At 43.0% G+C, this 25,695-nt stretch overlaps 4 protein-coding genes across 4 annotated transcripts; 2 read left to right on the top strand and 2 right to left on the bottom strand. All coding sequences in view use genetic code 11, as the record gives it.

Moving 5' to 3' along the window:
- Positions 1–871: 871 nt before the first annotated feature.
- Positions 872–4,456, bottom strand: EGR_02506 (Inositol monophosphatase 2; the record flags this gene model as incomplete). Its single annotated transcript, XM_024491755.1, has 5 exons — positions 872–978; positions 1,279–1,526; positions 3,748–3,853; positions 4,189–4,214; positions 4,248–4,456. 5 exons carry the CDS (start codon positions 4,454–4,456, stop codon positions 872–874), a joined length of 696 nt encoding a protein of 231 aa, XP_024353906.1.
- A 2,325-nt stretch (positions 4,457–6,781) lies between these two features.
- Positions 6,782–8,572, top strand: EGR_02505 (Transmembrane protein; the record flags this gene model as incomplete). The annotated part of the gene is made up of 3 exons (XM_024491754.1): positions 6,782–7,662; positions 7,738–8,020; positions 8,096–8,572. 3 exons carry the CDS (start codon positions 6,782–6,784, stop codon positions 8,570–8,572), a joined length of 1,641 nt encoding a protein of 546 aa, XP_024353905.1.
- Positions 8,573–9,678: 1,106 nt separating this feature from the next.
- EGR_02504 (putative lysine-specific demethylase) lies at positions 9,679–18,157 on the bottom strand (the record flags this gene model as incomplete). The annotated part of the gene is made up of 15 exons (XM_024491753.1): positions 9,679–9,780; positions 10,037–10,153; positions 10,510–10,686; positions 11,142–11,427; positions 11,555–11,731; positions 12,033–12,206; positions 13,226–13,524; positions 13,994–14,257; positions 14,325–14,488; positions 15,685–15,759; positions 15,797–16,103; positions 16,148–16,251; positions 16,285–16,705; positions 16,745–17,038; positions 18,143–18,157. The coding sequence occupies 15 exons, from the start codon at positions 18,155–18,157 to the stop codon at positions 9,679–9,681; spliced, it is 2,976 nt and encodes a 991-aa protein (XP_024353904.1).
- Positions 18,158–18,424: 267 nt separating this feature from the next.
- Positions 18,425–24,587, top strand: EGR_02503 (Transcription initiation factor TFIID subunit 4B; the record flags this gene model as incomplete). Its single annotated transcript, XM_024491752.1, has 6 exons — positions 18,425–18,491; positions 19,318–19,528; positions 19,567–19,724; positions 19,957–20,108; positions 20,207–21,229; positions 24,084–24,587. The coding sequence occupies 6 exons, from the start codon at positions 18,425–18,427 to the stop codon at positions 24,585–24,587; spliced, it is 2,115 nt and encodes a 704-aa protein (XP_024353903.1).
- Between the last annotated feature and the right edge of the window lie 1,108 nt (positions 24,588–25,695).

Genomic DNA, 25,695 nt, shown 5'->3' with positions numbered 1-25,695 from the left:
CTGCACAAAAATACACTGACCCCTTTGACTTCACTAGAACAAATAATGCTGCGTAAAAAAGGATGGCAAAGGCTTCCTCCTGATGGTTTCAAAATCTTCTAATAAAGAGCCCCTGAGAGAACTGAGTTAATACGTTGAGGGGCCAAGTAGTAACAGCCTTACCCATTGCTAAAAAATAGTTTTCCGCGTGGCCTCACTTGCAGAGAAGCAACTTCCCTGTCTGAATGAAGCAATTATTAGTTCTGGGAGTTGTAGTAGTACATACAAATGCGTTTCAGTACGAAAATGGAGGTTGGCTTTAGCTGTAAGCTTTAAGGGATTTGCTCGGCGGCGACTTCAAAGAGCCGCATTCTGTGGTTACAGACATGTTCGCCTTGAGGAATTAACCGTCTTTACGGAGAGAGAATACAAAGAAAGCTACTACCAAATATAACAGCAGTTGAGCTAAAAACAACTTTTTACATAATTCGCCCATTTAAGAAAAAGGGTTACAGTAAAACAGGTGGATTGGAACCCAAAATAGTAGTGTACTTACATTTTTAATGAATAAACGAGTTTACGTGATCATTTCTCGACGGGAAATAAGCGTCAATGCTTAAGAGTGGTAGCATTGTGGACTTCACGCCATATCTTGATTCTATCTAAAAATGAGACGTTGAAAGCTAGCAGAAAAGTGCGGATAAAACCATGATTCACAAATACCTCGGATGTACGGTGCAAAAATCCCACTAAAAATAGACACTATATTCCATTGCGCAACCAGACAATTTACAAAACTGGCTGAAGTAAGAAACGGGGCAAACTTAAAAAAAGTAGTTCAACACACGCAAGCACAGAGATGGAGTTGGGAAGAGAACATACTGGAGGTGCCTCAGTCTCGCGGGTAAGATATTGGAACGATCTTCTGACATATCATCTCCGCCAGCTGCTTGCTTGAAGCTGCCACGCAGTGGCGAGCCATCAAATCCACTGGACCACCTGAAAAAAGACGATCTCGATGTGAATACTTTGCATGCGGCCAACGTAAAAGACGCTCGAATCGATTCCGACACCGCGCCTTTTTTAAAAAAGACGTTAATACCCCTTGAACAGCTTAGAAACACGTGTGAGCTAGTTCAAAATGTCACAATGGTTAACGTTGTTAGCACGCTGTTAAAATCAGATCCCCACTACTTCTAGCCTGAAATTGAAACAGGATGAGTGAGGCTTACTTGGTTGGGTGACCATCCGATCACTTACGATATCACCCACTCAACAATCACAATTACTCAAACACACCCACATAGAGACAGAGCCAACTGCCGCCCATGTGAAGTGGATAATTATGAGGTGAAGTGAGGTGCTTGGTGGAGCGAGTGCGTTTGCCATACTCACCGTCGACGTTGCAGCAGTAGCCGCCGGCCTCGGTGACGATGAGACTGGCAGCCGCGTAGTCCCAGCAGTGGATGCCAAACTCGAAGAAGACGTCACCCTGACCCGCGGCTACTTGACACATGTGCAATGCCGCCGACCCCATCGTGCGCACCCTGTGAGGGAAATAGGTAGAGTCGACTGACAGGGGGCCGCACAATGTCTCGTTCAAGAGGGGTAGCGCTAAGCCAGCATATGGAGCATGTACAACAATAGTTGAGCTAGCCTCGTGAAACATGAAAACCCATAAGGGTAAAAATAAAAAGTGGGCATGGAAACAAGACTGCTTATTGAATAATGACGAGCCCTGTTATACGATAATTCAGTCCGCCATGCCACGAGGTTAGTCGTTTTTTCTACCATATGGGCGAGATTTAAAGGCTTGATTTGAGTGCTATGGTTGAGGATATCAGAACAAAAGTACGCTACAAGATAGTGATCTCACAAAAATACTAGGAACGCCTAAATATATCGTCCAAGAGGATTTTTTTGTCGTGGATTTTGAATCAACCCGTCTTATCCGAGGGAGCAGGAACCGCAGACAGCACCATGTGTTCGTATTTATTAAAACTTAACGAACATCAGTTTAACTGATAAGTACTTTTACATACCACCGCTTAGTGTTCCGCTTATTAAAACGGGAACTGTAGCAAATGTAGATATAATGTAATAATTCTCAATTTCATGGACTTCGTAAATTAGGAAGAAAAACTGCTTAATTCTTAAAGTGCTCGTAAATCCGTGTAATGAGTGCACTTCCACTTTAAGCGTATTTTTAACCGAACGAGTCTTGAAAGAGTGGGTCATGTGACAGTCGTGATTACATGACTATCGTATTGCGACCTCAACCTAAGTTGGAAGCAATAATTGCCGTCACGGAATAATTAAAAGCAACATTTGGTGGACCCAGATACGCAATACGAAGAAATTTCTTCAAATAAGTTGGTGTCAAAACTGCCGGAATTACATATAAAGCCCAAACCTAGCAATAAATGACAGAAACAAGATGCTCATCCTCAAAAAAGTTATTTTTTAGGACTATTTCGATGTAAAACGATTACAAAGATATGTGCATTGATTACCTATACCGTAATAAGACTGCAATTTGCATTTAAAACAATTTGCTAAATATTCTAGCGATAACCGGAAGCTCATTGATGCATATACAACAGACCGGTACCACAAGCTGCGTCGCCAACAGGGGCCTACGATGGTGATAGATGTAGGCACCCATTTGTGCGAGTCAAGCGTTACAGGACAAGGAGTGCTAATGATCCACATTAAATTTGAAATAAATGCAAAAAAAGGCATTTTTAATGCCGACAAAATTACCAGAAGATATTGGCAACATAGTGAACGCTATTTTAAGAGGCGAAAAGGGAACATATTGGACTATAAAAAGGCATTCTGAGGTAATGATGAAATCAACCTAATTATCTAGGCCGACACACACACGTGCTTCACAAGCGACAGTGATAAATACCATTGGACTATTTAAAACTGAAACAGACAATTTTGGTGATAACGAGGGGATCCGATAATATTATTTACTGTTCTACTGATATCAGCTGAGAAGAAGCACTTAGTAGCTTTCTTAATCGCGACAAAAGCCCTTAAATGTTGAGCACTTTATTTCATAAAATGCAGAATCGGCCGTCCCTACAAAAAAAAGGTCCTGGAAATAATCCCTTTGGAATTGTTGCGGATGTATGTATGCACACTCAATTCACTTAAAATTATGATTAATTTATTTGTAAAGACACAAGAAGGCGTCGAAATTACACATCATCCAGGCAAAAACAGTAGACCAAACACAAAGTGAATGATCTATTCATGCAGCTATGCGTACACAGCAAGTGTGAAGCAATTTAAATAGACAAAAAATTACCGCTATCTCATCGCAGAAAGCACTGGTCTATGGAATGAAATACGATACTACAGTTTCGATAAAAGAAAAACAAGTCTAATTTGTTGAGTGACAAGACTAGTTAGCAGTACGAATATTTGATGATTCTGATGAGAAAAGTGTCAGAGAAGGGGGTGCATAGGCAGCCAAGCAAATTTGCTGGGTTAAAAATGCCTAAGTAATGCTGGGTTGTAGGTAAACAGGCCTGTCACTTACGAAAAAAATAACTGTTTTGAAGGGTATTTTAGTGAAATTCTAACAAAACAAAAGTTAGTCACTGAGATTTCACAAAAAAGCAGCTAACATTTCCAAAGTACAAATCAATTACACAGCAACGTTATTCAAACTAATAAATACATATTAAAAACTCTTTGACGACAAAAAATATCAGCACTACACCATTACAAGAATGCAAATCAACTACTACTTACCCACGAGCTTCAGATATAAGACGACGGATGTTGGCGGCCTTTGTGTCTAAATTTGAGGCATTTCTATCACCGCCCCAATCGGTAAGTATAAGAGCATTGTGCAACTCTAATGGGAAAACACATCGAGAGGGAACGACGGAAGTTACCAGTGCAATGGGAAACACGTAAGCCTCGACCATTCATAAATGCACCCTTGCCTCGTTCGGCATAAAACATTTGGTCGCATATTGGGTTATAAACAACAGCAAACTGAGCCTAAGAAGACTAGTAAAAGCATAAAGTGAACTTACCTGCTTTTCTTTGTAAAATCCAATACATACAGCACAAAACGGAAATCTGAAAGCGATTTTGGGAAATGAAAAACCCACTTGCTAACAAAGTTGGAAGTTCCGTCAATTGGATCAACGATCCAAGTAGGATCTGACGTCAAAATGGACCTACCCGAAGCGCTTTCCTCTGCTATGATTCTACAAAGATTCAAAAAAAAATCCTATTTTTACTTGTGATCGGGATAAGTTTCAAGAATTCGAGACATGACCAAGTCTTCAACTTGTTTGTCGGTGTCTGTAACGAGGTCGGCGAAGGAGACCTTCTCGTGATAATGTGGTGGTTGGTCAAAGGCACTAGCAATGAGCTTTTTCGAGTAAAAAAAAGGTGTGGAAATTACAGATCCCGCCTCCTTGGCAATGTTTTTGGCGAAATCCAACATAATTCCACACCAACCCTAGATGCCCAAGCTGTAAAATGAAGCATAGTTTTACGAGATGCCAGAAAACTAACGTCCAATCAGGAATGGAGCCAAATTAAACCAAGGTTACAAAAGTTGTTGTAATTCAAGAAAAAAAGATGCTATTTTTTACTGCCTGTGCCAATAAAACAGCACTAATTTATTATTTCTTTAAAGGCGCCCAGTTTGTTTTGCCTCGCGGGATAACAGCGCTGACTTGCGTAAATACAAACGGAAAGAATAAATAATAAGAATTTTGCGGTCAGCAAAATTAAGTGCCAACTCAATGTTCAAAACATGCATGTGAATAAATAAACACGCAGCGAGTCGTTAGACAACTTCACAAAATGTGATTAACTGGATCAATAGCAAGCAGTGACCTAACAGTTCGTTTAGCCGCGTGCTTAACTACTTTGGTGGTTCAGTTCACTCAGGTTGCACTTTCGCTCTGAGGGCCAGCCTCTAAGCCATGCCAGCAGCCTTCCAACGCCCCTGTTTATTATATACTGCGCAGCAATTTTGTTTGTTGCGACTAAAGAGCAGGCTCGGGTCAAACTCTTAGTGAAAATTACGGAGGCGAAATTACAAAATAAAGATGTGAGCAATGCTTGCTAGTAAGCAAAATGTAGAAGATTGACCACATTTATTCTCACAAATACTCTAATTTTGGTTTAAGAAGGCCATTAGTCATAAGGACTCATTTTGCTGGATTGACAAGTGTTGCGACTTTTGCTTGCGTTTCATGCATGCCAACCCGAAGCAATATGTAGTAACTTGTATGAATATTGTGCCGAAGTGCTGGAGAGCTACCAGCTTGACTCTGAATTCGTGTATCAGAGTGGAGGTGTATTGGAGTGTCAGCCGGGTAAACATATAATTAAACAAAGGGTTAAAGAAGTGCCATAAGTTAAAGAATGAGTACTCCTCAGTATCCGGTTCAGCATTCATTTATTAATTACAAGAGTGTGGAGTGGCGAAATCGCCTTCAAACGATAGACTTAAAGGTTTACTGAACTTCTTCTTCCTAAAAAGAGTAATGCAAGGCATATTTGAACAGTATGTTGAAAGTTTGTTTACTCCTGGTTTTGCTAAATGGGTCAGTGTACATGTCCGGATGGGCCGACCTGTGAGTTGAGCCAGAATCACCATGTCTCACTGCTTGTCTAATGTATATGTTCTGCTTAAGGCATTGCGTATTCTTCGTCTGCAACTGAAGATTGGTCTGGTATTTGGGAATATTTTTAGGGGATTTGAAATCCTATAAAAATTATGAACCATTGTGCACTCAATTTGGGTAAAAGCACACATCCTCCGACCAGAAAATATCTTTTTAAATGCAAAAGTGCTCAAATCCGCCCTCTTTACCAGAGTAAAAATTTTATCCTACGCTTTGCATGTTTGTTCGAATACACTTATTGGGAACTCAGTGTTAACTGAACGCGAACCACTCAACGGAGTGGATGTCATCAACCCCTGGAGAAAATGCTTGTCCCAGATAAGCGAAGCCTCATTCGCTGTGTTTTGCCCGGAATGCCACTGACAAAGAATATCACTAATCAATATGTCCGCTTGTTAGAAGAGAATGAGGACCAAAACTGGTAAAATGCTTGCGACAGCCAAACTCTGCCATGAGTTTTAACTGCCACTTAACGTCGTTCACGGCAGCAGATGCAACTGTCATTCGTTGCATTAAGAGATCGAACTTTGTGTAACATCACAACCACTTTAACTGCAGTGGAGGTTTTTTGGCCTTTTAAAGCCAAATGTTTATGCATTCAATAAATAAAAAAAGCCTATTTTATCCATTTAATGCACTCTCCTAATTTTTAAAATAGGGACCGTAAATTTTTAGTCGGTATGTCTTCTTTTTTTTGGGTCATCCAAGATCCACGCTCGCTCTTCAAATGCTCCATTTGTGTCCGGCGGGCCTCGTGAATGCCGCTTGGTTCATGGGTGGTTTTCAGTACTTGCAATTTGTGCCAGTAATTTTCTGTTTGGTGCAACAAATGTTTTATTCAGAGCTAGTTGCGGCATGTCTTTTCTCACCTTTTTTTCGTTTTTCACCTTAACCAGATTAATGTCATGCACCAGCTACATTGTCCATTATGTAGCCTTTTTTGTCATCTATTTTTTCAATAGGCATGATGTCATGTTTGCGCTATAACGTAATTTTATGGCTGCGAAACCTTTGTGCCTGCATTTCTTTAGAATGCGTTACCAACTTGCTTCCTCTATTTTAGCGAATCGGTGCATTTTTGATTTAAGGATTTTCATACCTCGTTTTCTTCGGACCATCAAACTTTAATCATGGCGATTCTTGGCTACCAATTGGTCTCCACCTTGATTGGTATCAGTCTGCTTACTAAACTCAGCGTTCATTTTTCATTCACCAGCGTCTTTGTATTTGGTGGCATATATCGCAGTCTTTTGCCAACGAATAGAGAAATCTTGGGAAGCGCTGGACTCACAAAAATTAAGTCCAAAGGAAGACGCAGCAACGGAGCTGGTGCGGAGGGTAGTTACGAAGGTCGTAATGATCCCGCCACCTTTTATTTCCCTCGCTCAACTCCTCTCAAACTCAGGAAAGCGGAAGTTCGAGGCCACGAAATCGCCGTTCTGCCTTTCTATACAGACCTCGTATGGCTGGTCGATTTCTCTCTGTGTGCGTTGCTCGTCCTCTTCGCCAACGATTTCGTCTCTTTCTTCCGACACGTTCTACCCCCCACTTTATCGACTAATAAGACCACCTCATTTTTCCTATCAATGCATAGCTTTTTCACGCCCAGTACCATCAACCTGAACCTCGTGTGGAGTCTCTTTATTGTCTGGTTTGCGATGGGCTCCCTTTTCTCCGTTCTTCGCGTCTATCTTGGTCGTGGTAGTGGTAATGAGGCGAAAGTTAAAGAGAGAGCTGTCAGTTCTTCGGAATGGCCTCTTCTCATGGTTACTGGGTTTTCATCATTCATCGCTGCAATGCTATGCCTTTCCCTTGACGTTAGCTTTCTTGACTTACGGATATCGCCAGCCTATGGCAATTTGACCTTTTCGTTGTCACCAGAAGCGTCTGGTAGCTCGGCGATGAGCTGGGGTATGTTTCAGGCTTATCTTGCATTTTACGCGGCTATGGTTGGGGTATTATTTGCCTTCCCCAGTCTCCAATATGGGCGCATTTATGTACAAACATTGCGGTGAGTTTTACTTCCATCTGCACCACTGACTACCTACTTCGTCTTGTAAAATTGGTGGATTTCCACCTATTAAAGAGACCCCAAATCCTCGTGGTTGACACGCCTTCTCTTCAATCTCAACCTCATCGCTCCGCAGTTAACTCTCCTCCTGTGGGTTGTGCCGCTGACGGCTCGACTCCCCGCCTTACTGCTACAGCACGCAGGAGTGGCTCTGGGCGGAGCCCAAATGAGTACTACTTGGCTTTCCTTCGTCGTCCTCTGCGCCCGCGCTCTCTCTGAACGAATTTGCAGCCTACGTCTTCTTTTCACTCTCTTCACCGTTATACTTCGTGTGGCGATGACAAAGAGACACATGCAGGTAGAAAAAGGTTCTGAAATTTGGCGATCTCTTTTATTCTTAGTTCTAAATCTCGAGCCCCACTCTTGTGGACAGGCTTTCTTGGACACTGCTCAAACGCGTCTTGATCGTCTGAATCGCGAGCCAGGTCGCATTACTAATCGTGAAGTGCAACGCATCGTCGCCAGCGTCTTCCACTGCTTCAATTTCGCCGCTCTCCAATACCTTGCGCCCGCCATGCTTCTCATTGGTCTTGCCTTCTCCTACAAGGCCTCTACTGGCACAGGGTGGCTTCCCCTGGCTCCACAGATCAATGTTGCCTCTTCCCCATCCACCTCACTAGCGTCGTTGATAGAGACTTTCGCGGGGCAAGACTGGGATCTGATCTTTACAGCGTCCTGGTTCTCTGCCCTCCAACACACCCGTGAAGCCTTCGGGGAGCTATGGGAGTCGCTGCGATGTCAGGCGGGTTACGTCTGCCAGGGCGTGCTGGGTTTCGCTCTTTTTTGGTGCCTTGCCGCGTGGCAGGCTGTCGCAGTCACTGGTGTGGCCTATCACCGCTTTGTAGATTAGTTTTCCCCCGACCTTACGTCCCTTTTCTTCCACTCTACCTATTCTTCCACATGTTTATCTAGCGGCGGTTCTTATCATTTATGATGAATTAATTTGTGGATGCAGCGTGGAACCGGCATCTTTTTTTGATTTCTTTGTCTACAACCCAATGGTCGTTGGATAACCTTCGAGATGGCTCAGCCATCTGAAATTTGAAAGGTTTGCCATCATGGTTGTCAATGAAATGCACGAGTTTTTCCAGGCATTTAACGCCCCACATGGGACTCTTCGCCGTGAAAAGACTATGTTATGGAAAGTAAAGGTAGCTGTCTTCGAACGATGGCGGCGTAACTTCCTTGACTTAGTGCACCCTATCACGGGCGGTGCCTGCTCAAACGTTCTGGTTTACTAACATTACTCGATCATTATTACGGATACCAGAAAGTCATTCGTACACAGCTCTTGCTGGTACAAGTGGCCGACTTGTTCCCATTTTTATGGTCTTCTAGATTCAGCTCTCTTGGCTTTTAATGCCTTATGGTCTACCAGTAAGGAATAAAACAAGCACGCGAAACGCGAAGCAATAAAAGCAAGATTACCCGTTCCTAGGCCAGACTGAAATGAAATTTCCAATGGCCTTGGGCTGTTGCTCCGTATCGTCACTGCTGCGTCAATCAGGGTTAACACGGAATCCCCGGAACCTTACCCCAATTAATTTGGCACTATGTAACACGGAAACCGACAGAAACGCTTGTCTATGTCCGGTTGCCTTGGTGCCACCGATTCCGATAACTGTACATCTCTTATCTAACAGTCCATTTATTTCTGATCGTAGACTCCCCGCCCGAACATGAGAACTTCACTTGTGAAACTTCGGCACAAAAATAATTTATTCAAAAATAGGCCTGATCTCAAAATGCAACAGTTGAAGATGTCCGCTAAATCCGAACTCACAAAAACGTGGTTGTCGTAAAAAGTATCGGAAGTATTGGAAGAGTGTGAAGAATACAGCCTTGTCAGAAAGCTAGTGAGCGTGGACTGATAACTCATGCACATAGCATGTAGTATTTGCATTTCCTGAGAACATACTTACAGAGTGGAAGTAAAATTGTGAGGTGGGAATGCCATCAGCGCATGATAAGGCTTCGAATGTGGGTGGGGATTCGTGCATTAACCCGGAAAATTTTATCACGTCGAAGCCTGAGAGTCTGGCCATTTGGAAAGCGGACCTGTGTTGGGAAGATGAACCCAGGTAAAAATTCTGTTTTGTGATATGAAAAAAGGTGGCAAAGACGTGAGCAGGTAGAAATGAGGCAACGGTACACATAGATGTATTGCAGTTGAAATATGTAGTTTTGTAGCCCTGAGCTATCCCCCTACGACAAATTCGACTCATCTGTTTTATCGGACTTTATTTGATCACAACGGCGTTTATGATCGTGATACTGCAGAATAAGGTCTTATTCTAATGCATTCGCTACTTACATTCCACTTATCAACTGAAGCACCCTGAAAGACGGCCGAATACTCAAGGTTGTCAGTCCACTTGACTTTCACCTGCGAACCCACTTTTGGTGGCCCGAGTTTGTGCCAATCGTGGCCCTGAAATAAAAAGAGAACAGTGCAATTAGGAGACAGTTTCGGTGTGAGTATTTAATTCTACCTCAAATGACTCCACTGTTGCGGTGACGTGGGCTGCCCTGGCATGTCGCTTGGCCAGCGAGGGGATGAACAGGCGAATAGGCCGGCAAATGTGACGCTGATTTTAATGAGCGCCTCGACGATTGCACAAAGAATTGCAGAGCTACCTTGGGCTAACACCTGCATCGCATTACAGTGGCTATTCCCAATAAAGCCTGTTTGCTGGTTGAATTCGGTCAGGATTTTATTCCAATTAAAGTTTTAATAAATAATGGGTAAAATAAGGCTTGTGCGAGGGTACTGTGAAGACGACTTACGACGATATAGTCAGAAGGTGTATCCCGCGAAAAGGTGCCATCCGGGAACACCAATTTGCACAGTTGTGGACCGGTCAGTTTCACAGCGACAGCCTTGTAATAACGACCGTTGCCAGGATGGAGAGCGTACACCATATCCCCAGGCTGCAGAGGTGCCTCCTCCTCATCGTGCTCAAACTGGAATGGCAGGAAAAATGAGGCTGGAAGAGGTAGATCAAAAACAGATTTGGATGTTCAACATCTATCCTATTATCAGTGTTATCAATGAGTGGTTTGTACTAAAAAGTACGTAATTGTAATATGCGTGGCATGATTGCTTAAGTGAACATGGTAACGGATCCAATATCAAACCGAGGGAATGAAGTTGGAAGTAGTTACTCACTACGAATTGATGCTTCGACTACAAAAATTATTCCTGGACAGCAGAATGGTCTACGAATTAAATTTGGTAGGCGTGGTGAAACCACTCCAATGTGAATCCTTCCCTAGATCCAGGGATAACGGCCTGATTATTGTTATCACAATCTACTGAATATGGAAAAACACGTATATACGTCACCCAATTTTTGAGAAGAGTAAATTCGTAGAATATTTAACAAGCCCGAAGGCCCATAAGCGAGTAGAGAGCTAACCTCCCGATATTCGCTCAAATGCCGACGACAAGCGATATAGAAGCAATGCGGATACTGACTGGTGGCAATGAGGATACCACTAAACTGGGCACAGGTGAGGTGAAAGCGACCGGGACAGTTTTTGTGCCAACAGGCGACAAGCGGCAGATCCAAATAAGGGCCGCCGGGTGAGGGCAGACCGCATTCATCACAGTGGTCTCTGAGCTCCACCTTTGCCGAAGTTGGTGTCTCTACACTGGTGTCTGTTAGCAAGGTTTGTGGGCTCATTGGCCGAGTTTTTATTGGTCTAAAATCAAATCAGCACTTTTAAAGATTATTTAGTTGATTTTCGGGACTGCTAGGCGCGACAAGCTCTCCTTATTAAGATTTAAAAGGACAGTTCACGGCGATTTGAGGAGGCTGACATGACCTACTTGGACAATTTTGGGGGTTGCGAAAGAAGATAATCTTGAGTAACCCAAGAGGGTGGACGCGCTCGTCTCCGCGAGCGATGGCGACATCCACCCTCACTTTGGTGATCGTCTTTGGTGTCACCAATTGCCACAACTACTTCCCCGTTGGTATCGGCTACAACGCCATCGCCGCCAATCCTACAATTTGTCATATTTTTCAAGGTTATGACGCAACAAGACAAGTATCGAAGTATGAACCATGTAATATTCCGCTCCATCTATGAATGTACACTGGAGGGTAAACAGTTACAAATCAAATGGATGCTGCTTTCTAGTGGACATTAGTTCTTTAAAATCACGAAGCGGATCTAGTGGGTCTATCTTCAGCTGAAAGGGTGTGTTCTCAAGTAAGGATTTAGGTTACTAAATAAGGACAAACTACACCTCAAGTTCCGTTATAATAGAAGAGACAGAATACCACATGATAAGCTTGAGATACCTGGAAATCAAATTGCTGCTTTTAGAGGCCAAGGCCTCGCCAAGCGCGCTGCCGGACGGGTGCACTTGCAATTGGGGCAAAAATGGGTAGGAAGACGTTTCCATCGGTTTTTCTTTCACTTCCATCACATCGTTTTCTGAGAGGCCGACGAAGGTAGATGTCAACGAGTCTGGACTGGAAAGAGGATTATATAAACACCGTCGATTCCCAAGTCGGTCAAAGCTGCGGTACAGTAGTGAACATAAGTACTAGAATGAGGTTACGAGAAAATGTAGCAAATATGCCATTTTTGGCTTGTTGATGAACAAACGAATTATCGTCAGTTTAAAGTAGCATAAACTATGATTGTTCTATTATTACTGATAGGAGAAATAGCTTAAAATAAGATGGAACAACTTCAGTGTTCACACTATTCGACGGACAAAAATGCTGCAGAATACGCAGTTTAGAAAAAATTTATGGCAAAAAGGCTGGTGACAAAATGTAGCTTCAACTGTTGAGCTATAAAAGCGTAGATGTAGCAACACATTTCTGATTGCAGTGTTGCAAAGACATGAAACATCGACACTTTCGGGGGTCTGATACAAGGCACCATTTTGTTGCGCCTAGGGGGACAGTTGACTTAAAAAATGAAAAAAAAACAAATAAAATCATCGGTTAGAAGTGTTGCGAGAAGCGTTAATACTCACACCGACTGAGAAACAATCTCTGATAAGTGTATGATGCAGCTGCGGTCTTCCCGATATGCCAGATCAGCCATATTCATTTCAATTACTTAAATCTTATGGATGGAGTTTGCTGAAATAGGTGGGAAATACAGTTAACGTATTCATTTCACAACTGTAGAAAATTACCACAATATATATTCACTTGAAACATAGTCAATAACCAATTTGTCCCACTTATTAAGAGATTGTATTCATGGATATGAAACAAAAACAAGTTTCAGAAAAGCTGTGACTTGTGCCGTTTTAGATAAGTATTGAGAAATACGCATCTCTTTTCGCCTTTAATGACCACTATAAGTGAATCTGAAATGTACTGCCATAAAAAATACAACCTCATGTAGAGAACAATTGATGCCGGTGTGTCAGATGCCCCTGACAAAAAACAACCTCTAAGAACCCACAGGGCATATTTAGAATCACCAAAAGTAACGCTTTTGATACAAGTGAAAAACTAGATGCACTTACGCCAGGCATTGGAGAGCGCTACCACGCGGAAGAGAGTCACGTGGCGGCAGTGGTCGTGACCTCCTGGCCATACCTGCTAGTGGCGAGAGTGGCGGTGAGCTAAAGCGCTGGACTGTGTGCCGCGGCAAGTGCTGCAGCAGACCGGGTAAACGACGACGAACATCGAGAAAGCAGCATTGTTGTGGCCCTACAGCGATAGCACAGGCCAGATGCACCCAGAACCGCTCTCCACGACTCGAGCGGCGCATGTTGGCCAGGGCCTTCAGGGCTCCTCCGCGCATTGGACACAGTACACATTGCTAGTGAAAGAAAGTGGGGCTCAGCTTAAGGCTCATCTAATGGGTTAGGAAAGGAACTAACTACAGTTTACTTCAATTCGAAATAAATTGACTCCAGGAGTAAAAGCAAACCACAAAACACGGCTCCCCCCTATTTGTTTATCCATGTAAACGTACTTAGATTGGTTTCATTCATCACACAAAAAATGGACAACCCCTGAGGAAAATAAGTTCATTGCGACGGTACTTCAACGTTAGCTCTTGAGATAACACTTCAGAATGATGGAGAGAAAAAATCAAAAAACCTAACTCAACGAGTTTACTAACTTTGACTCACGGAAACAACTGAAACTACACACTAAAGAAGTGGGATGCATCATTAACACAATTATCCTTCAAAAGAACATGAGTGCTCCGTAAACACGAGACCAGAAACAAAAAAGAGGTGTACACGTACTCGAGCAAAGTAGGAAGGGAAACAAGTACATACGGGTTCGTCATCAATGGAATTACACGCATCACACTTCCACATCGGCGAGTAATAGTCAAGTTCATCATCGAGACCGTAGCAACTGGCGTGGACGACGACTTTGCACCGGGAGCAGACAAGAATTCGGCTGTTAGAGTCACATTTAGCATGGATCCTAGCGAAGTCGGCGGATGACCGACAGAAGGCTACCTCAGAGAGGTAGGGCTCACTGAACTCGAGCAGGGGTTTCGCTTTGTGCGGCTCACATAGCGCCTTCCGGGTGGCCTATAGGTCAAAAGTCACAACCATGCTTTTAAACAAATAAACAAAGCTTAAAATTGGACTGACGAACCAGTGGAGACCAAAAAAACGCGCAGATTGAACAAAAGGGTTCCTGAGTGCCTACGATTTGGTTAAAATGAGCAATTGTCCTGGGATTTGCCTTGAATCCACACCAAAGAGGTCGGAGCCTACGGTTGCGTTTTAAGTATATCGGCAAGGCTGCTTCGGCCAAAGCTGAAAAAAAGGAAAATGGACTACGGCTATTGAGGTAGGTTATCCGAATAGGAAAGGAATTGAAAAAAAAAAACTAAGCAAAGTTGCGACAGTAGTTGGCTATTTGATTTTAAGCGTAGATTACCAAAAGAATAAACCACACTATAAAAAGTAGCGTCAAGGATCCGTTGACAAATTATCATTTATATTGTTATACGTAACGGATTTTAGCACTACTGAACACAAAACCTTACTTTGTGTAGGATGACTCATATCCAGTATGAAAGGTTAGCAAGATGAGCATGCTTAAACTTCAATCTCGCTACCCAATGCTATGGTGTCGGACATAAAAATGCAAACTTAATTCGGATACATATATGGCACTGGGTACGATCTCTTCAAATGACAGCAATCCCATCGAATTTGCAAGCTTCGCTGTAAAAATTTAGGCCAAAAAGCTTTCAAATGGTAAATAAGCATTTAAATTAACGAAAGTTTTAGACACATGATAAATAGGTGAGTGCTGACGTCCAGCGCAACAGAACATCGACTTGGCTGGCACTCAACGTGACTAATGGCCATCTCATAGAACTTCGCATCTTCAAGATTAGAAAGCGCCCAAAAGAATTGGTGCGTTTGGCTCTACGGGCTTTGCAGTCAAACTCACCTACCACATTCGTGTGAGTCGGATTGGATGGACAAACAAAGTGACAATTACTCTAGGATTAAATCAGACTAGAGAAGACGCTTTTATCCACATAAAATTAGGATATCGGTCTAGGCATTTCAGTACGTGCCTTTGGTAAAAGCATTAGATCCTAACCTTACTGTACAACCAACCGATGGACACATTGAATTAGGAGTTGAATTCAATGATAATTAGCTGATTATACAAAGATTGCCTAACTTTTAAGCCACATTCGACGCGTAGATGAAGTTGCGAAATTTACTAACGAATAAGGTGTAATTTATCAAATACCTCGCCTTATGTTCTGCCCAAATTTAGGTGTCTTTGATACGTCACACCTCTTAAACTATTATAACGTTTCTCCTTTGTGGTTTCAAACTCAGAAAAGGACGTTTAGTGCAAACAATGTTGGGGTAACGTTAATGCAGCCGTTATGATTGTAGCAATCGTAGCGTGATAAACCTAGGATCCATGCAAACTTAGTTATTGGAACCCATCCCCCAACGCAATTCAAAGCAGAACTCTGTACCTCTGTTGGTGTAAAAGAGATTGCGAACATTGAGATCCGCCAAGTTTAGACCATCGCCCTCCACAACGTAGCCACCTAAAACACACATGAAGCAGGCAAACTAGATTCCCACCTTCAAAATTGATTGACGTCGTGATCTCTCCGCGCATGTGAGGAGTGTATATCTCAAGGGGATGCGGACCACTTTGCTCACCCCGTTGCCAGGCCTCAAAGAGGTGGGGCTGGAGGCGTCGCACAAAGGGGCCCATCTCTATCCGCACCGTGTCGTCCCAGCACGTGCAAATGCTCGCGTGCTTGCCATACTCCACCCAGCGCGGCAAAGCAAAGTTAGTTGACTCGGCACAATTCACGCCTGTGTTGAAACCCGCGTGGTAGCCGTAGGGGAAGGTGCACATTATCTCACCTTCGTATTGTAGGATCTAAAACCAGGAGCCAACCGGTGCGAGTAGTCGAATGAACTTACGCGACGTGTGGGGATTCCGGCTGCGGCTAAAACCTTCGGATCGATCAGTATAGACTTGTGGCGGAGGAAACTGCGGCATGCGAGGAATTCCGACTTAAAGTGCTCTACGAATACCGCAATTGAAAAAAAAAATCTACCTCGAGCAAAAGCCTCAAATTTTCTCGCGAAAGCTGGCGGAATGCAGTACCAAAGCTTAGGCGCGCCAAAGTGTAGGTAATTGATTGAGTACAGGTCCATGTCTTCCACATGCCAGGCAAATGTGGTGGCCCAGGCGCCAAAGTAGAGGTAGGGAGTATTTACACCACCAATTTCAATGTCCTCCTGGGCCAGAATATCACTCAGCATGGAGCGCAGTTTGGGAATGTTGCAATAGGGCTGATCGGGATCCGTCAAACTTCCACTCACATTGGCTCCATACAATGGCTGCAAGCGATGGATTGACTTCCAATAGATCTCCTCCAGCTCATTCACGCTAGCGTGTATGGGTGTCTGGAGTCTAGAGGAATTCGACATTTTTTCGTACTTCTTGAAGCTCATACTCTTCTGAGCGCGTACATCCTACGAAATGGGAGAGCTTTAGTGAATAAGACAGCACACTTGAAGATAGATGCCACCGGTGCCGGTGCAAAACTGAATGATGGGCTTCTCGATGGTGAAGTTGATGTCCTTATAGCCACTGCGACGTGGGCACCAGGAGGTTGGAGGGATGATTTTGCAGAGACCCATGTGCTGCGCCCCCATACGCTCAATGAGCGACATACACATGGCAAACTCACGAAACTCAGACTCTTTGGGACGATAGACTGGAACCTCTGGAATGGTGGCAAAGCATGAAGCCTCCTCTGGGGTGATTTGTGGTCCATGTAAAATCCCGCAGGCAAACCTCTCCATCTAGAAACAAAAGTTCAGATTAGTCCGAACTGTTAATCGCCCCTATAGTTTGCTGAGATGCTTTTGGAGTTACTTTAGTCGTCGGTGTTTTGAAAGACCTGACCAACAGACCTCCAGCAATTTCAGTCGTACATTGTTTTAATTATTTTTACGTGTACACTGCACAAGTCCGCCAAGAAACTAGCCGCAGATTTTCAATCACGAGGGAGAATGAGTTATTTTTAAAAAGTAGCTTTGGACAAATGGCACCGGTGGCAACAAACACCGGAACCAAACGTAGATGAAACAAAATTGATCAGACTCAAAATATGACTCACGATGGAGGCATCTTTCGGTGAAGTTAAATGATCGCAATTCAACCGACAACGAAATTTCTCAAAAGTTGAATGACCATTCCTAAAACAAGGTAGTGTACCAGCTCTGCAATCATTCAATAGGGCATCATTTTGAATCGAGGATCAAACGAGGCAAATGATACCAAAGTACACCTTAATATGTACTTTAAAAGAGCTATGAGAAAAAACCTTACTGAAAAAAAATTGATAAGTTATTTGAAAAAGCAATGTATTCGTGATGACATAGACATCGGTCAACAAGAATAATAAGATACAAACGAGTTGAGACAATACGCATACGAAATTAGGCCCAAGACGTCAGAGAGCATGAGTCGCATTCATTTTCTTGTTCCTAAATTAACTATTAAAATTTTTCTTAGGACTCGCGACACTCAATTTCTAAGAAGAAACTGGCAAATTCAAACAGAAAAGCTACAACGAGGAGCCAAAAAAATCGACAGGAAACAAAGTTATTAAAGGCTATAAATGGAAGCAAATAAAAGTCAACAGAAAGCAACTGCCTCCAGTACCAAAAAGGCATCTAGAGTTTTGAAAAGAACTGCAAAAAAACGGACAGGCAGGCCGCTTAACTGTGATGAAAACCATAAGCCTAAGCCACTACTTGCTAATGATACGAAAGACCGCCTTAAATATAGCGCACTAGCGCAAGACCCTTCAAATAGTACAGTAATAAATATTTCATTCCCATTGTAGATGAAAAGTTGAGGAGCTTTTAAATACTGCAGTGTGATTAAAGAGCCAAAGTAACGCAGAAGCCATACATTGTGCCGGTATAATTTGAGCGTGCCAAGAAAATCTTGGCAAGTTTAACAAAGTATTTTAAACCGCCAGCATTCTAACACTGTGTCAGTCACCAGTTTGATAAACAAGTAAGCTAAATTTTGGCATGCACAACGATGAACCCAATTTGCGCGTTATGGCAGATAATACAAGCATTAAAGTATAACTTAATGGAAATCGGCAATTGAAATCGATTTAACAATACATTGTGGTTTCAAAATATGCTATGAATGCATCAAATTATGAGTAAATGAAGGCGTTAAAGTGGGACTTTTACAGTCGTTACCTGGATCGCAAGCAGAAGCTGGGGCCTCCAGGTCAGTAATTCATTCGTTCTCCATTTTGATCAAGCACATTGACACGTGCCAAGACCTTGAATTATAGTTGATCTGACCAGATACATGGTAAGTCTAAAATTTAGTAATACCCCTTCACTAGGACCCAAAGTCAAAACCAAGTTATCAGACGTTAGGTAATTTCCTTTTCAATAGAGGTTCGTGGCTATCTCACCGTTCCTATGCCGTCATTTTCAAATGAATTGTTTAAGTTATTGTGAAGTCATTAGCTCCGTCAAAGGTTAAACCACTTGCTGTTTTTGGCAAGCATGTACTTTTTAAACTTTTTTCGGGTCAGACTGCGTTGTTTCATTTTGTTACTTTTATTTTATTTTTTTTTGATAGTCTACCTTTGGGGCCTGTGTAGTTCATCCGAAGTAATCACCTTACTCTGACAAAATATCAATAATACTGAATTTGGTAAAATTGTAGTGGCATTAAATTTTTAATTTACTATTATTAATGTGTTTTAGATACTTGATTTGGGGTCCTGTCGGCGCATTATTCAACCATGGCGGATCCTGCAAGAGGTGGCCATGTTTGAGTTGTTGTGCACGAGTTAGACTATTTGTAGCGCTTGTGTAGGCTCTGAATAGGAATACCTTTCCGTGAAGTATTTTTCTTAAGAGAGAGGTTTGAGTTATTGTTCCTGGCACATGTTTGGCCTGTGTTTAAGTCGATGTGCTGTTTTGTGCTATCTTTCTATCTTCTTATGTAACTGCCTCCAGGCTAGGTCTGTTTTGATCGTAGTGCTGAATAAGTGCTTTCAGCCTAAAAATGTGTAGAATTCTGTTTTGAACTGCTTCAGGTCAACCTCAACAGCTGCCTATTTCCTCAGGACTAGCGGCCTCCAATATTCGGGCAGGCCTTCGACCTATCAGTACAAATATTAGCTCTCCTGCAATGGTGCGATTTGCCCATTTGACTCTAACTTTTCTTGCCTTTGGATCCTTGTTTTTGCGTTCTACTCTTTTTTGGCTATTGCTTCTTCTAAAACGATTTTATTCTTTGGCACTTTTGTATACCTATTCCATATTTTACATTTATAGATTCCCAGGCCACCTTTAATGAGCCACTCAGTATATCTTGTTCCACGTGGAAATCTGAATCACATCCAGCCGGCATCTCAACCAAACCTTCTCCACGCAAGGAGCCTTACAAACGCGCAATCAATTGCTCAAGGAAATGGTATAGCTGGAGTTCCAGCTCCCAGTCGTAGGTTCTTAGTTTTGGAACCATATTTGCTGTGCTGTTAAAAATGCAGTTGTTACATAACTTCGTAGATGCATCTCGTTTTGGGGGTTGCGCATTGTTTCTATTTAAACATGGTCTTTTTTGTTTCCATTACGACTTGCTTCCTCTTGATAATGAACATTCTTTAATTCATTGGGCCCTGGCTTTGGTTGCACAAAGTTGCTTTCGGATAGTTACTGTTTTTTGTGCTTAGGTCCATTTTCCTCCACAATTAATAACGTTGCAGTTCCTCCTATCAACGACTTACCTGTGGTTAAATTCATTAAACAACTAATGGAGCTCTCTCAGAAGAGCACTCCTGCTGGCACCCAAGACACTATTATCAAGCTTGTCCAACGGCTTATCGTAAGATATTTTTTGTGCTCTTTATAGTGCTTTGAATCTTCACTACCTTTTCCAAACTCCACATCTTACTGGAATCTGCTGCGTTCCACCTATTTTAGGACGATGAAATTGACTGTGATAGCTTTTGTACCCAACTATGTGCCAGCCTGAAAAGTGTCAATAAGAGGACGGACGTGGAATCATTGCTGAAGAACAATATTGTACAGCTTCGCAGGGACCTTGCTAACGGTGTATGTAGTCTGCCGCACATCACTCCTCCTTCTCGACCTCCGCCTAGCACTCCTTCGACAACAGTCTTTGTCAGTCCAACCGCCATCATAAACTCTGTCTCGTCTACTTCGCAAATTCTTCCGCGTCCTTCTGACGGTCTTCCCGCAAACGCAACTTTCCAGCTCTCCCCGGCCGCCACGGTATCACTAAGTCCTGCCCTTCCCCGCTCTGCCACGCCACTTGTACAAAACTCTATCTTCTCACCCCGATCAATCGCCACGTCAATAGCCCCCTCGACACCGCACCCCATACGTCCTCAATTAAAGCCTTCTCAACCTCTACCTATTCGTATGAAAGCACCTGCCAGCTCTGCAGTGTTCCAACCTCTATCTGGCGCCACCGCTATTACTCCACAACGTGGCTCTCTCCTTCCTGGTGCAGCAGTGGTGCGTCCCATCTATCCCACCACGCCTCCTTCAGTGTCCTCAGTCGTCCCCTCCCCTGCACCTCCTGTCACCCCAATAGTTTCAGCCCCGGGGGTCTCAACTGTTGCTGTTACTGCAACTCCTGCTGCCGCTTCACCATCTCCGTCAAGTCAGATGAACCAACCTTTCTTCCCAGTATCCCAGATAAGAAGTTACTTGGCCACCCAACTGTCACAGTCATCCATTGCAATGATTTCTGACGAGGCGATTAATTGCATGGCGCACGGCTTAGATGCCTTTTTGCGGAGTATACTCGCTCGTGTCTCTGTGGTTGCTGGTCACAAGGCTGTGAAATTGTCGGAAGACCCACATCTCACGCAAGTGGATTTTGCTAGAGAACAGTTAAACTACCTTCAGCGACTAGGCGAATTCGATAGACAGAAGCAGTCTGAACTGGAAAAGGAGTATATTTTGAAAGCTGCAAAGGTAGGTTCTCCATATTTCGAGGTGATTTTTCCGGGGGGTTGATGGGCTTTTGCTACTCTTGAAGTGCTATACTTAGGGCACACTGTTAAAAGGTCATCCTTGTATTGCTTTCGTCATTTGCTAAAACATTATCCGCTCAGGTGTGTAAATAATAATATCCTAGCCATAAATGGCGTCGCTTTAAAGATGCAATTCCGAAGTCTTTCAAGATCATATTGTTCATGCAATGCAGACTATTTCCGACTGGAAATTTAGAATACTTGTTTACTCCTCAAGCTCCTTACTTCTGAAGTCTTTGATTAGTCTATAGATGAGGAGGTTCACCATAACTGATCTTTTGTTTTAAGATCAGCTATCTCTTCGATTCGTATAATTCAACTATTTTCTTTGGTCACTGTTATTTTTCTCTGACTACATTTTGAATACCAACATTGAACCAATCCTTCTTATCCTTGTTGCTTTCCTAGTGTTTCCTTCACTTTGATCAACAAATTAGCTGCTAGGTGTCGCTAATGATTTTTATTTGTTCTAATTTCTGGTGTTGAATTGAACAAGATTGGCTAGAGTGGATGGTGCTAGTCGAACCTGTTTCAATGATAATTCTTACGACTAATGGTTAATCAAATAGGGTGTACTTTATGGGATTCCAAATTAATTTTTCAATGGTATGTTTGCGAATTATTTCTCTTGTTTTGCCGGTTAGAATATTTGCGAAAATTATCTATTCTCTTACGACGCCTTGACCCTAGTTCCAATTAAACGTGGGTGTTAAAGTAGGAACGTTCCACTGAAATAGGAATTATCGGTAGACAAAAATTAGATCCGTTTTGAAAGACACGTGGCGAGTCGCCAATAGCTGTAATTAATAAATGGAAATTTACTGGTTTTCAAGTGTATTTGTATCCAAACCTCCTTTGACAACGTATATGTGCACTGCGACCTGGAACCAATCGATCGGTTTTTTTATCTACTTTAGAATAATTTAGTAACCAATTAATGCATTTGTTGTCTTGACCCACACATCAATTTCATCCCTTTCCTGTCACTTGGATGAAAATTTATTGTTGGGATGGCTCCATTGCTATCTCGGTGCTTTCTGTGAGTAAAACGCGTAGTATTTCATCACCCATCTAGACCTTTTGATTAGTTTAATGTTATCATCCTTTATGTCATAAAGATTTGCACACCATGGCAACTGGTTAAGAAAACGTTCTGTACTCCCTATTTTGTTAGTGGAACAATTTGGATGAATTGAGCCATCATATTCTAGTACACATGCATACGTTTGAACCATTAACTGTGCATCTCATTCTTCCTCAGTTGTCGTCTATACTTTTAAGCTAAATGTGGCCTACTTTACAGAAATTCTAGAAGATTAGATGAGCACTTGAATATTTTTAAACACTACACGTGTGACAGTTGAACAAAAGAAGGGTTATATAATAGCCTAACATTTTTTCATTGAACGGTAGTCTCAATTCCTTATTTCACGAATTCAACCACTGTGTGATTCCCCGTTCGAATGGGAAAACTCGGCTTCCGTAGTATTCACTGAACTTATTGACTCATCCAATATCTGTCTGCAACTGACCAACTTCTTTGGTCCAATGCAAAATACTATCAAGCACTTAGGATTCTGGTATGGGTGGGGGTTTTTAAAGGTGCTACTGTTTTGTAATGTGTGATAATTCACTTGCGTGTTAGATTTCGATTTATCTCATCTAATTAAGCATTATTTGAGCTATTTGTGTTTGGACTTCTTTAGAATTTGCTACGCTTTTTATTTTCATTGATATTAGGAATCGCTTATCCACTGACCACACTTAAAAGCATGGTCACAGTTATATCCATGTTTTTCTATTGTATTTCCTCACTTTTCACACTCGGTTCCATTGTACAACACGATATTTTCATCTTCGGTGTCCCACTTAGGTCCTTGAAGTAAGCTGATCAGCTTTTTTGAATGGCTTCAAATTAGGTTCCTTGTTCGAAACAGCTCCGATACTTTTTGGACGTTGACCGTTTCCTCCTATTACCAAATTTTTCCTCATTGATATTCCCTGGAAACGTGGCTTTGCTTATTATTATTAAGAAATGTGAACGAACTCCTCTGAATCATAAGACAGCGTGATATATCACAATTAACTTTTTTTCCTATTTCTGATCCCGTTATTTCACACATTTACGAAAATCTTCTGTAATATATGCTTTAATGAGGTTACGATGTTTTCTTTTTTTATATTTTCGCAAAGTTAACTGCTCTTTGCTTTAGATGGTTCCTTCGTGTTAGACGTAATTTGAGCACATATCTATATTTTGCGGTGCCGGTACTTCTGCATTGTGTTGGTCTGATTTCCGGAGGTGTAGCGATGGCTTTCTGGAGTTCTGTCTATCTCCTCACATGATGTAAACGGACTACTCTTTCACAAGGAGGGTGTCTTTTATTGCTGTCATATGTTAATACCGAATCATTTTTCCTTTTGAAATTGAAGTCAAGTTGTGGATTATTCTGTTTTTTAAATACTGGCTCCGTCTAACCGTATATGTACCCTACTTAAATACGTTAGTACATTGTATTTACTCATGGGAAGGCGGCCGTTACTTGAGCCAGTTATACCGCATTGCTTGGTGGGATGGTGGCGAATTTCATGCCTTTGGTTCCTGTTATATTGTTAATCGCAAAATGAATCAGATTGCACATTTTTCTACTAAGTTAACTGTGTGATTTTGGTAGATTCATGTATCTTTGCTCCCTGAACTCTGTATTTCGGCATCATATGCTTGGTTGAGCAGGTTAACTATGAGTTCCGAAAAGTTTTTTTACACTTGAACTTCTCTTTACAACATTACATAGTCTCGAACACGGAGCGAGAACCCGGATCAGGCTCGACTTCGGGAAATGGCGCATCAGCTAAAAAATGAACAGTATGAGCGTGAACGACAACAGCAAGCTAACCGGACGGCTTTGAACGCAATTGGACTGCCAGCCAACCGAAGACCACGAACATCTGCGAATTCCTCTGCCAGTGATCATGGTATGTCTACTAGTGCTAGTATCACCACTACGGGTTCCTCCTCATCTACCGCCCCTGCCGCCACCACTACCACAGCCGCTCCTCGCCTTTCTCTCATCAATTCCTCCGCCCCGCGTCTGCGTCTGGTCCAACCCTCCTCCTCAGCCTCCTCCAGCTCCGCTGCAGTGGTAGTCGGTGGTGGTCAGGTCACAGCTACTCCACGATTCACCCTCGCGGCCTCGCTACGCACACGGCGTGCCGGACTGCGTGAATTGCAAGTGGTTCTCAGCAAAGATTCGCGTCTCTGTCGATCTCGGGCATTTTTTCGTTCCTATTGGCGATGAGCCCCCCACTGTCACTGCCGTCGCCAGTAGGTTTTTTCTCAGGATCCGTCCACTACTGCTACCTTTGCCACCGCCGTCAGCATCAGCAAAACATAAGGCGTTGTTGTTGGCGTTTATTTCACTATCGTTGTCAGCACCCGAGGTCGAGGTGGCTGTGCCTTACTCTCGCTGTTTGTGTGTACAGACCTCCCCATGGCTACACGCGTGTCGCTCTTCTTGTACAAAGCCTCCCATCACTCCCATTGTTAGCGTTTTTATTTCCGCACAGATACAGATATGTGGCTTTTCCTTCCCCTATCACCGCTCTCCCATTTACCCTCTATCCTTTTATATTAACTCGAAAAACCACTAAATGGCAGCGCCACTACTTGGTTTGTCTCTGTGTGTGCACTGATGGAATAAAAACGTTTATTATTTGATCAGTTCCGCAGTATTCAAGTTTACCTCTCTGCCTATGGACACCATTGTCATCGTTGACTCTGGTCACCTCTATCCAATCTGCATCACTGAATTCCCTATTACTTGAGATTCAATTCAGGTGGAGATAGCTGTGTAATTAAGACCTCCGCCTTGTGTGGCGCTATAAGTTGCCAATATCGAAGGTGGGGGCTTCTCGAACAGTCGTAGTTACCCTACGGTTGTTGCGTTTTTCACATTCTCAAACAATTTCTAACTGGCTCTGTTTTAAGTGCGCAACATTTGGTGCCTTTAACCGTTGGCGGTAGTAGGGCGTCATAGTTCTACTTCACTTGCTCACACTTCATCGTGAACGTGTTTGCCCCAGGAGAGGACCTTATGTTTCCCACAGGCTCCCGCGTCTGCTAAGCCATATTGGTGTCCGTGGCGAGCCACTGCTGTCCGTTCCCGTACACAGCTCATCCTGTGACTATAGGGGGGACGATGCAGACGCGATCACAGTGACTGGATGCGGACACTGTGGCTCCAGCTCTCTCCCGTCCTTCCTCCCCCAGCCCCTAACTCATTAACTAGATGGCTTTCGCGGCGGTTACCAGCATGGCAACTCGGCGCTCGGCCCGAGAGGCGATGAAAAATAACACCATGACTCACGGTAGGGCCCCCAATTAATAAACTCCCCCATTTGTGGGAC

The sequence above is a fragment of the Echinococcus granulosus genome, assembly GCF_000524195.1.
Source record: "Echinococcus granulosus chromosome Unknown EG_S00011, whole genome shotgun sequence".
NCBI lineage: Eukaryota > Metazoa > Platyhelminthes > Cestoda > Cyclophyllidea > Taeniidae > Echinococcus > Echinococcus granulosus.
Note: the sequence above shows the minus strand (reverse complement) of the source record. Positions and strands in the feature narration are given on the sequence as shown.